Raw genomic sequence first — 12950 nt, 5'->3', positions numbered from 1 at the left:
ATCGGGGTGTTGATCAGCAAGCTTCCAGCCCTCTTCTTCAAGGCACTACACCTATTCCTGTCGAGATGGCTTCGGCCAAGAAGACCTCCAGGAAGAAGTCTAGTCGTAAGTCTGGCAGCTCCTCTTCCCACACTCTAAGAGTTCAACCAGTTCCAGTCCTCTCAAAGAGTCTGGCCCTAAGGTAAATCATTATGATTCACATCTTGTCTTAATTTGCTTTCTTTTCTTTCCCTCTCAATCATTTCCACTTTTATTCTTCAGAGGGTTGGCATGTCTAAAATGGCTGTGCCTCGAGCCACATGGTTTTCTTCTAAACCCCCACCAGTTGTTCCGTCTAGCTCTTTGAGCAGTTTAGAATCCTCGAGCTCGAGTTTTGACTCTAATGAGTCGGACCCTGTGTGGGACAAGTTGACATTCTATTTTAACTCGAAACCAATCGCTTGGCAGCATCCTGGTTGTGAACCCTATTATACCAAAGAATGTCGAGATAACCTTTCTAATTTTCCTCCGCAGGATATTCAGAACGTGTCCTCCCTTGCTCGTGAAGAGAATGCGCCACATGTCGAGGTACAGAGTGGTGAAGGTCAAGTGCCCCCAATCATTCAGCCTGACCGGGTGATTGGTGTTATGCTCCCACCAAAGGCTGATGTTCCGGCCTCGACTCATTCTGAACCTTCTCCTCAACAGCTTCAACCTTCTCCCCAACAGCTTCAACAGGATGCCAGGGTCGCTTTGCTTTCTCCTCATGCTAAAGGAGGTTCAGCTTCTTCTAGGACGGCTGCTTCTTCCCACACTTCAGGTGAGAGGCTTAGTGCTCTTTTGGTTGAAGATCCTCTTTCCATCTTTCAGAGCTTCTTTGATGGCACTCTGGATCTCGATTCTCCGCCACGCCAAGCTGAAACTACTGAGACAGCTCAGTCTAGTGGGGTAGTTAATGATAGCCAGATTGAGGAAGCTTTTGGTAAGTTGAAAGGACTGATTTTCGATGAAGGCTTCATCGACGGGATCCGGGCTAACCCTCAACCAGGCCAGGAAGTTAAAGGGCTGCTTGCCTTCTTATTGGGCCAGCGACTTGACCAAACTCGGGCAGATGCTCTCGTCGAGCTTCAGACTCTCTTGGTCGATATCTTTGCCACACTTGACAAGGCCATTACGGTGGAACAACTCATCGAGACCAAAAAGGCACAAGTGGCTTCCAACACCAATGGACTCTTGCCTGCTAAAGATGAAATTCTCAAGCTGACTGCTAGGAAAACTCTTATAGCGGCTGAGTTGTCGAGTGTTGATGCTCGACTGGATGAGCTTCAAAGGGAGGTGGCAAGGCTCGAGAAGCAGAGAGCAACGTTGATTGATGAAGGCCCGGCTGTGACTTCCTGGCTAAACACTCTAGCTGCCGAATGCACAAATGTGATGTTATCGACATCTCAACTCTCTAAGGAGGTTGCAGCGGAACAGCGTGTGAAGCAAAGCTTGGATTCCAGGATTGCTGCTGCCAGGGTTCAGCTTGAAGCCTTCAAGTCGAGGGTTTAGATCTCGTGATTTTTACTTGTTGTAGTGGCCACGGGTTTATGTGGTCTTTGTTGCCAATATTGTAATGTCCATTCTTGTAACTCTGTTTGACATTTAACAATGAATGAATTTCGTATTGGTGATATTCGACATGCTTTACTTTTCGATTGCATTTTATTGTCGATATTTTATTCCCTTGTTAAAATGCTTTCTGCGTTGTATTGCTGAGTTTCATACCATTTAGCTTGGCATCTAATCTAACTTCTCATCTTCCAAACCTCCTTGGAAACCACGGTAATTTATGACACTTTTTATCACGTTCTTGTTCAACGACTTAAGAACTTCTTCCACTTACGGTAGTGGCTGACGTGGCTTGCCGTGTTTGGCTGACGCTTTGGCAACTGCATGCCCTGCATTAATGCGGCTGTTTGTTACATCCCTATTATAAATGAAGCCGTTTTTTACTCTTTTCTCATTAGTAACTTTTCTTTCTTCCATTCTCATTTTCTTCCTGCTACCGAGGACCTTCTATCTTTGACTATGGATAGCAGGCTCATTCTTCGTTGTATCAAAGACCTGGCTTTCCAGGATAACCTTTTCCAGAGCCTGTATGAATCTTCTTCTTGCCTTAATGAGCTTTTAGGACTCATTGATCAACTGCTTCACAGGCCCATCATTGCACGTGTTAGAATTCCTCTTCAGGAATTCCAGGGGCTACTCTTGGAAGCCAAGCCCCTGTTTGAAGAGTTCAGGGAGCTTTCGATCATGGTGTTCTTTCAGGAATACCAAATAGATGAATGGAAGGAGAAATTCGATTTTCTCCAGGACTCTTTGGACCAGCAAGACCCGGAAGGTCTCGTTCGACTACCCGTCGAGATGTCTGCGGTCTCCTTTGAAGACCTGGCTGCTCGCCAAAAGAAGGCTCGACTTGAGGGCCAGATGGCGGCGCTGGTGGATCGATTAGCACCCATGCAAGCTAGATATGACGGATACAAAGCCAGTCTTCCGTTCTAGGCTTCTAGTTTATTTGTATTTTTCCATACCTGTAATGCTCTTTTTGACTAATTAATTCGATTTGGCAATCTCGACATTTGTCTTTTGTTCAATTTTGATTTCATGCAACATTGGCTTGTTGTATGCTTTTAGATACTTGCCATTTATCGTAACACACTGACGCTGACTGCTCAATTCCTTAATCACGTAAGCATTATTAGGTAACGTTTTTTCGACTTTAAATGGCCCTTCCCAATTGGGGGTCCGTTTCCCGTAAGCCCTATCCTTCTTATCCATTGGGAGGATAACTTTCCACACGTAGTCTCCTGTGACAAAAGATCGATCTTTAACCTTTTTATTGTATGCTTTAGCTATGCGATCCTTTTGCCTTGTTAGAACGTCTAGTGCCGAGATTCTTTCTTCGTCGAGGTTAACCAATTCATCTAGCATCATATTCCAGTAAACTTCACTTGGGATTTCCTCTTGTCTTTGAATTCTACACGATTGCAAATATACTTCTGCGGGCAGCACGACTTCTTGGCCATAGGCCAGTCGAAAAGGCGTTGTTCCTGTCGCTTCCCTTGGTGAATTCTTGTAAGCCCACAGGACTTGGCTCAAAGAGTCATGCCAGCTTTTTGGTTTTCGACCCACATGCTTTTTGATTAAGCTTATTAGAATTTTATTGGCCGCCTCTACTTGGCCATTAGCCTGAGCGTAGTAAGGGGCCGAGGTTAAAAGCTTGATGCCCCAGGATTCTGCAAAGGCCGCCACTTTGCGTCCCACGAACACTGTGCCTTGGTCCGTCGTGATTGACTTTGGTAATCCAAATCAACACACAATGTGGTTCTGTATAAATTCGATCACCGTTTCTTGTGTCACGTTCTGTAGTGGAATGGCTTCGACCCATTTAGTGAAGTAGTCGACTGCCACAATGATATATTTGTGCTGCCTTGATGAGGCTGGGTGAATCTCGCCAATTAAGTCTATTGCCCATCCCCTAAAAGGCCATGGCTTGATAACAGAATGTAATTCGCTAGCTGGCACGTGTTGGATTCCTGAATGTTTCTGACAATCTTGACAGCCTTTTGCATATTCGATGCAATCTTTCATGATAGTTGTAACACCCCGATTTCGGTGGCGTCACTTTAGTAACCAAAGAGAAATTAGTGCGGAAAAACGTGAATATTTTTTTTTCGATAAAAAAATTAGAAACTGAAAGAAATGAAACTCAACAACAAAAGATAACAGAACTAATATACAATAATAATTACAGCCCCCCGCTGTAAGTAGCAAACCACGTCACGAGTAAACCTCCAGTGACGGGAAGTAAGGAAAAGTAACGCCCGTAGGCAATATGTACAAACCAACAGGAAAGGTTAAGTGTCCGCAACACAAACCTTCAAAAATGAGAATAAGTTAGCCCAATCGGCCTAAAACAAGACCTCCTAGCCCAACAAACTCTCTGTGATCCCCGTAGAGGAACCACACAAAAAGCTATAGGCGGGAAACTACCCTGTCCCCAAAGAAAACACTGACGGTCAGAGCTAAGACTCTACTCCTACACTAATCCTATCTCGAGCAGCTCACACCAACACTCAAAACTATGTGCTAGCATGATCGTCGTCCGAATCTGAATCCAGAACGACCAAGTCTATAAACACTATCTGTCCCCCCTAGCTACCGCAATGTGCTCCGGTGCTGACCTCACGGGCTTAGGGCCCGAACCATGATCATCAATGATAGCAACGGTGGGTGTGCTGGACTCTGAAGAAGTCACTCCCACAGGCTCCTCCTCTGAGAGGTCCTCATCATCAGGAGATGACGGTGGTGGCGGTGCTCCTACTCCGGGTCCGCAATGCACGCCGGGTGGCAAGTTGAAACTGACAATGCACCTCCTCAGCACTCCTTCCATCAAGTGTCCTACTCTGTCTACACGATCCTCCATGATCCTCCCCGAGTACGTCGCGCGATGGCTAGCGGGGTCGACCACCCACGCGCCGGGGTCATCCTGATCTATCATCTTATATCTAGTCCCCCCCCGAAGGGTGGACCATCGTGAACCAGTCCGCTAAAGACATCTGACAATGGGCATAGTCCGCCAAAACTCACAGAAGACGCGAGGGTCAACTCCAAAGAATTATGTAGATAATAATTCCAATAGATACAGATAAGAGATAGCCACTTAGGCTTATAAGTTAAAGATAGCATCCTAGGGTTGTATATTCCACAATGAATATAAAAAGCGATAATAACAACTAGCATGCATAAAAAAGGATTAACAATTATCAACCACACTCGGCAACTAAGTCAGTATGCATGTTGCATGAAATGCAGATGCCGGTTAACCCAGTTAACCAATATGCATTCCGAAAGGGATGGACATCAACGGATCAGCCCTAGCACCAGCCACGGTGGGACCATATCGGCCCGCGTGCCTCTTACTCCAACAACAACGGTAGTCAGATCAGCATAAAACCCGAAGGCCTGCCATTTCGGTATGCTACTAAGAGTCGCCTAATAGCGCTATTACGCGGAAATCCGGGTCTTATGACCATTTTGGAATCCACCGAGGTCCGAAGTCTGTCTCGTGTTAATACCTCATTAATGGTGCATGAATGCAAAATTATTAGCCAAACGACGTCTCCGACCTCACTCGACACGTCGCCACGTGTTCTAGCTAAATTAATGTCTCTAAAAGCTTACCCTAAGGTAAAGTCGATTCTGCGACAAAAGACAATTCTTTACAAGAACACAATAACTCATGATGATCTCCAAATCATCCGACTCATCTCCATCCGATGGTCAAAACTGCTCAACGAGCAAAGAGTATCAACATACTCGGAAACTACCCGTTTCCCGGGCTTATCTCTCAGATAGCCCAACAACACAACTGCTTCTCGAGCACAAGAGTATCAACATACTCAGAACTTATTAATTTTCTCAACACTTGGATCCGACGACACTTCTCATTTTCCAAAACTAAGATTTGAATCCTAAGCTTCCTTTCGAGTTTGTTATCATTATTTGAAGATTTAGAGGTTGTCTAATGTCTTATGAATTTTCCTTATAAAATAATTTCCATTTAGTCTTATCGCAAATCTTATGAGTTTTCAACATCCCATAATCCCAATTAACTCCCCGAGAATGTCTCGATCGACTATAACCAAAACAAGGTCCGAATCTTCGTTCGTCCTATCAAACTTTCCCCAAAATCTCAAAATAAAATCGGCATGACCTGCCCGTTATTCTCACTCCTCAGTACCACAGATATAAGTGAAAAGGCATAGTTAAATCAGCACAGTCAACAAACATGTCATATATCAACACAGCCTAGAATAACCACGTAGCACTTAGCATATAAAGCATACATCACACATCCTAGATTAACCACTTAGCACGTACCATGTACTTCAATCTCAAAAACAGTCAGTAGATGAATCATCTACATTGTCAGCCGAAGCCTCAGAAAACTTTTCCCAATCAGACACAAACAAGTGCATAAACAGTAAATCAAGTCGAATGCGTCGACCCTAAGCATTAACTAGTAGTTCAGTGGGAAGCCCTCACCTGTAGATTCTCCAGGGTTCTCTTCAAACGTTCCTACACAATCAACTCCTTGCTCTTCAGGAAATTCCTCAAAAGCACCTTTAGAGCAAAACCACAGAAATCAATCACAATGAGTCAGAAACTCAGCAAACAATAGATACAAGGGTTACTCGAAGTAGCATATACTCCGAAGTACGATAATCTAGCGCGAAAGGACAAGTTTTCGAAAAAAGAATTTTCCCCCACCCCTAGGGTAGCTCACGGCCACTATGCACAATTAGGTGGGTCGATTTTTCTTCGATCAAACTTGGTTCCTAGGTTATCATTAGCCATAACTAAGACGAATCTAAGCTCAGAAAAATTATCGGATCGAAAACTGTCGCAGGGGTATTTTGGTCAATATTTTTAGCTCAGAATTTCAAAATTGGAATTTCGAAAAGCAAATTGGATGGGGACGTCACCAACGACGTTTATGATAACTAATCCTACTAGCACTAAGCTAAGGCGATAGTTTTCAGCCCAAAAGACGAAACTTTGTCCCAAAATGGGTATTTGAAGCAGAATTGAAACTCGACGGTAGTTTTTCGAGAATCGGCGCAATATTATTCGCTAAACATTGTAACACCCCGATTTCGGTGGCGTCACTTTAGTAACCAAAAGTAAACTTAATGCGGAAAAACGTGAAATATTTTTTTTTGATAATAACTAAGACAAGACTGAATTAAATAAAACCCAAAAGCGAAAAGCAATAGAGCTAATATACAATATATAAACAGCCTCCGCTGTAAGTAACCTCGTCACGAGTAAACCTCCAGTGACGGAAAGAAAAGTGTAACACCCGAAGGCAAAATGTACAAACCAAATCTAAAGGTAAGTGTCCGCAACACTATCCCTCAAAACTGAGAATAAGCTGGCCCATCGGCCTGAAGCAAGACCTCCTAAGTCCAACCAACTCTCTGTGATTCTCGTAAAGAACCACACAAAAAGCTATAGGTGTGAAACTACCCTGTCCCCAAAGAAAACAAATGATGTTCAGAGCTAAGACTCTACTCCTACACTAATCCCATCTCGAGGAGCTCACACCAGCACTAAAACCTACATGCTAGCATGATCGTCGCCCGAATCTGAATCCAGAACGACCTAGTCTATGTACACCATCCGTCCTCCTCTCGCTACCGCGATACGCTCCAGTTCCCGCATCTCATCCCTAGTTCCTCCCGAAGGATGAACCATCATGAATCAGCCCGCCAAAGACATCTGACAAAGGGCGTTTGTTCGCCAAAGCACACACAGAAGACGCGAGGGTCAACTCCAAAGAATTATGTAAATAATAGCACCAATAAATATAAATAAGATAATAGCCACTTAGGCTTATAACTAGGGATAACATCCTAGGGTTGCATATTTCCATAAAGAATATAACGACTGTAAATCACAGTTAACATGCATCAAGTAGAACTAACAAGTATCAAACACACTCATCAACTATGTCAGTATGCATGTTGCATGAAATGATATGCAGGTTAACCCAGTCAACCAATATGCAATCCGGAACGGATGGACATCATCGGATCAGCCCTTCACCAGCCACGGTGGTGCCATTTCGGCCCGTGATGCCTCTTACTCCAACAACAACGGTAGCCAGATCTGCTACTAAGAGTCGCCTAATAGCGCTCTTACGCGGAAATCCGGGTCTTATGACCATTTTGGAATCCACCGAGGTCCGGTATCACGCCGTGTATTAACCTCCAATTTCCCGAGGTCCGGTATCACGCCGTGTATTAACCTCCTATGTATGCATGAGTGCAATGTGATTTGCCAAACAACGTCTCCGACCTCACTCGACACGTCGCCACGTGTTCTAGGTAAATTAAAGTTTCTAAAAGCTTACCCTAAGGTAAAAGTCGATTCTGCGACAAAGTACATTAATCATAAAATGAGTGCAACCACTCACGATAACTCTTCGAGTCATCAATGCTCACACGAAGTCTCACGCTTCAGTGGAGTCTCACACATTCACAAAGTCTCACGCTTCAGTGAAGTTTTATGCTTTCACAAGGTCTCACGCCTCAGTGAATTTACACACTTGCACGAAGTCTCACGCTTCAGTGAAGTTTCATGCTCTCACAAGGTCTCACGCCTCAGTGGAGTTCCATGCTTTCCACAAGGTCTCACACCTCAGTGGAGTATCCCGCATTCACAAGGTCTCACGCCTCAGTGAAGCTTCTCGGCTCATCCCTTGGATGGCTAACAAACTGCTCAACGAGCGAAGGAGTACCAACATACTCAGAACTTACCAAACTCCTCAACACTTGGATCCGACGACGCTCCTCGTTTTTCCAAAACTATGACTTGACTTCCAATGCCTTCCTTCGAGGTTGTTATCATTACTTAAAGATTTTGAGGTTATTTAAGGTCTTATGAATTTTCTTTATAAAATAGATTCCCTTTTGTCTTATCGCAAGTCTTATACATTTGCAGGATCTCCCAATCCCAAGTCGCTTCCAGAGGATGTCTCGATCCACTAAACAGAATTAAGGCCCGAACCTCGTTCGTCCTATCAAACTTTCTCAAAACTCTCAAAATAAAATCGGCATGACCTGCCCGCTATTTCTCACCATTCAGAATCTCAGATTTCCAGTGTAAAGCATATTTAAATCATCACAATCAACAACATGTCATATATCAAGAAATCTCAACATAAACACTTAGCACTTAGCATATAAAGCATGCACCACACATCCTAGATTACCCACATAGCACATAGCATGTAAGTCAATCTTCAAAAACATTCAGTAGATGAATCATCTACATTGTCAGCCGAAGCCTCAGAAAACATTTTCAATCACACACAATCTCATTGCATAAACAGTAAACAATGTCGAAACATCGACCCTAAGCATTAACTAGAGATTCAGTGAGAAGCCCTCACCTGCAGATTCTCCAGGATTATCTTTTAACTCTTCCTCACAAGCAAAGCGTTGCTCCTCAGGAAATTCCTCAAAAGTTCCTTTAAAGCAAAGTCACAGAAATACTATCAGAATCTATCGAAAACTAAGCTATTGATACTTACTAAGGTTACACGAAGTAATCTATACTCTAAGGTACGATAATCTAGCGCGAAAGACAAGTTTTCGGAAAAGGAAATTTTCCTCCTCCCCCTCTAATAGGCTCGGCCACTTTACACAATTATGGGGCTCGATTTTTCTTCGATCAAACTTGGTTCCTATGCTTTCATTAGCCGTAACTAAGGGTATTCTGAACTCGGAAAAATTATCGGATCAAAAACTGTCGCAGGGGTATTTTGGTCATGATTTTTAACTTAGGATTTTCAAAACTGAAATCCCAAAAACCAAATTTTGCAGGGACGTTACTAACGACGTTTATGACAACTAACCCTACTAACACTAAGCTAAGGCGATAGTTTTTAGCCTAAAGGTTGAAGCTTTACCTCAAAAACTCCAAAAATGGGTATTTTAGGTTCAAATTGATTCCGGCGGAATTCCGGCGACATAACGGAAAATCTAATCCGGCAGAAGTGATCTTGGGCACATATAGAAGAGGTTTAGAATCAGAAATGAAAGATTCAGGATAGTTTTGCAAAAACCCATAAACTATCCGCTCAGAAAACTCTACAGAAAAGCTATGGAAAAAGCGATCAGAGGTAAGGATTAGCGACTATACCTCGAAGCCTTGAAGTAGCAACTGATTGATCGACGATCAAGCAAGAAATGAAGAAAATCTCTCCTCCTCCTCTCCTATGCAAACTCGCGGCCTCCTTGGGAAGAAAATGGTGGAGTTTTGTGATTTCTTCTCACTTGCTTGCTATATATAGAAAATGGTAATTCGCGGGAAAATGAAAGTTTCGCGAATCTGATTTTTCCGGCATCATTCTCCATGAATTCTAAGATAGGTTTTGGCAAAGGAATTCCTAAGCTAAGAAGATGTCTCCTTGTATTTTTGGCAACTAATGCAAAGTCGGTGTAAAACTATTTTACCCGATAAGTTGCTTTTTGCATCGAATGTCGGAATGGAAACTTCCTTCTGAAGAAAGATTGAAATCATCAAGAGAAATGGGTGTACGCGTGTAGAATATCCATTTGAAGCTCTGAATAGATAAAGTCTTCATTGTCGAGAAATTCTAGGGTTTTGAAATACCAGGGATTCGGTTTCGGCAAACTTCCGATGATTGGAATCGGACGTTCGTAGATCCTAGAGTTTCGCCTCGAAACGATTGTGATATATGGAAAAAGAGAAGTTCTAACATTTCTCTGAAGATTTTTGGAATTAACTTCCGTCGTGCCTAAAAGTGAAAATCAGCTATATACTAGGGTTTCTGACCTAGGTTTAAGCGTATAACGATCGTGCTATAACTTTTATCGATCATAATGCAATCCTTGAACTTTTCCTGAACTTTCTCCTTCATAAATATATTTCATTTAATAAACTTTCGTTCAGGTTTCCCTTCACATTACATCAACCCTAATCGTAAATGGAAATCTCTTCCACTTATTCTAAGCTTAAAATCTTGGGTCTTACATTACTACCCTCCAAAAAGAAAGTTTCGTCCTCGAAACTTAAGGGTCAGTAATAGTTCTGGATATTATTCCTTGATCTTTTCCTCTAACTCTCACATAACACCGTCCGTGTCTTTATTCCAAATAATTTTCACTAAAACACTCTGCTTTCTCTTCGATTGTTTCACTCTTCTAGTCCCAATGTTGACCAACGGCGTCTCAACAGACATATCATCTTTCAACTTGCCGAGGTTTAACTACAATCCTCAATGATACCACCACTAAAACTCTTACTCGAATATGATCTCCAGCTTCTGAAGTCAATCTTTACCCTAAGATTCTCATTCCACATAACAAAATTCACTCGCTAATCTCTAGCTCGCATCACCAAAATCCATAACAAGTTTCATTCACTCTTAGACTTTAAGCAACTGGTCCTGATATGACCACCTCAAATGTTCATCTTAATACTAACACTCTCCTTCTTGTAACTTGATTACCATCTTGTCGATAAACTTCTTAATCTCCCAATCAAATTATGACAAACTTCAAGTCCTATACACTTATGACAAGAATTAATAGACTTAAAACCTAAACCTTTTCCAAGTTTGGATCTCTGATGCTCTGTAGCTCTCCAACATTTCCTAAGAGAACATTCACCTCTTACAACGACAACTCCTTCCCAAAGAAAATCAATTACTTAACACGAACTTTCCTCCCAAATCCGACTAATCCTCGATCAATTCAAATTCATCTTACACATCCTTCTATCAAAGTCCCTATCCAGCTGTGATTCCGAATATCACCCCCTCAATATTAAGTTGATCAAGCCTAATACATCGAAGGTGAAATTTAGAAAGAGCCCACTGGAACAGTCAATGAGTTCCTATCATCCAATAGTCACAAATATCCTGACATCACATCCTCAACGATTCCGCTACGGAACTACACGCCCTCGACATCATACGTATACTATCCATAAGAAATCTCTATGAGATTCATTCTTCAGCTTCTAGCTTCCTTCTAAACGCATCGGTAGAAGACTACTTTCTAAGCTTAGCGGGTCATTCTAAACCTCGTATAACTTCTATAGCTAAAATACTAGCTACGGTCAAATAAGGTATTAATAGGCGTAATAACTATAAGGTCGAAGCTTAGACAGTATAAATAAGTTAGGTGTGTTTGCACACGCTACGAGAGTGATGGAATATATTATACTGAAATGAGAAAGAATGGTTAGAAAGTTACCATCGTTCTTGCGCTCTCCTCTGGCAAACCCCTCAGCTCTCTCACCGTCCATGGTGTGAACTCTTGCTTTAGCAGCAGGACGCTTTCCACGAGCAGTGTTCATGGTTGACTCCGTCTTGGGTGCTCTGCACTGACCAGCATTATGCCCCATTTTGTTACAGTTAAAGCACTTGGGCCTCTTGTCGGGACAAGCATTAGCATAATGCCCCGGCTCCCCACATCTGAAACAAGTCATCTCCTTCGTCAAAGTCTGATCTCCGGAACCTCCAGCAGTACCCGTCATGGGTCTGTAAGATCCTGAAGTAAATCCTTTTCCAGCAGGACGCTGATATGGCCCCCTGCTCTGAAATTTCTCTCTGCTCTGAAAATTTTGAGAGCCCGACCTCATCGGCCCTCCAGTTCCAGCCCGGTTCAACCTCCGGTTCTTCATCAGCTCCACTTCCGTGGCTTTCTCCACCAATGATTGGAATCGCATGATTCCCAGCGGCCTCACTGAGTCCTCAATATCTGGTCTCAGTCCATTCACGAAGCGCTTGCACATGTAGCGCTCGTCAACATGATCATTAAAGAATTGGAAATGCTTTGCCAAAGACTCCAGCTTCGAAGCAAATTCCGGTACAGACATACCTCCCTGACGGAGTGTCAAAAACTGCGCCTCCCTCTCATCCCGGGCACTTGTCGGAAAATACTTCTCCAAGAACGCGGTCCGGAACGAGTTCCAGTTGATCTCTTCATGGTTGGCTTCCATGATTCCCCTGGTGCCCTTCCACCAGTATTCAGCATCTCCTAGCAGAAGATAAGTCGCCATGCCCACCTTGGCACCCTCCACAGTTTGCAGAACACCGAAAATCTTCTCGATTTCCTGGATCCAGAGATCCGCTGCGTCTGGATCAGTACCACCAGAGAACTTTGGTGGGTTTTGCCTCCTGAAGTCATTGAGGCCTTTGTTCTGGTCCAGAGTTATCTCTCTCTGACGTTGATGTTGTTCACGTGCTTCTTCAGTAGCACGCCTCATGGCATTATCATTTGCCTGTGCTGTTACCGCTTGGGCCTGCGCTGTTACCGCTTGGGCCATAGTGGCCATCATCTCGGCTAGCTGATTAGTATTCACCATGTTCTGTTAAGTTAAACAAACAG

General features: G+C 43.2%; 1 protein-coding gene across 1 annotated transcript; it reads right to left on the bottom strand.

The window, feature by feature from the left end:
* Positions 1 to 2574: 2574 nt before the first annotated feature.
* Positions 2575 to 2955, bottom strand: LOC130736062 (uncharacterized). The gene has a single exon (XM_057587916.1). It carries the CDS (start codon positions 2953 to 2955, stop codon positions 2575 to 2577), a length of 381 nt encoding a protein of 126 aa, XP_057443899.1.
* Positions 2956 to 12950: the final 9995 nt, after the last annotated feature.

Source organism: Lotus japonicus, chromosome 2 (assembly GCF_012489685.1).
Source record: "Lotus japonicus ecotype B-129 chromosome 2, LjGifu_v1.2".
Taxonomy (NCBI): Eukaryota; Viridiplantae; Streptophyta; class Magnoliopsida; order Fabales; family Fabaceae; genus Lotus; species Lotus japonicus.
Note: the sequence above shows the minus strand (reverse complement) of the source record. Positions and strands in the feature narration are given on the sequence as shown.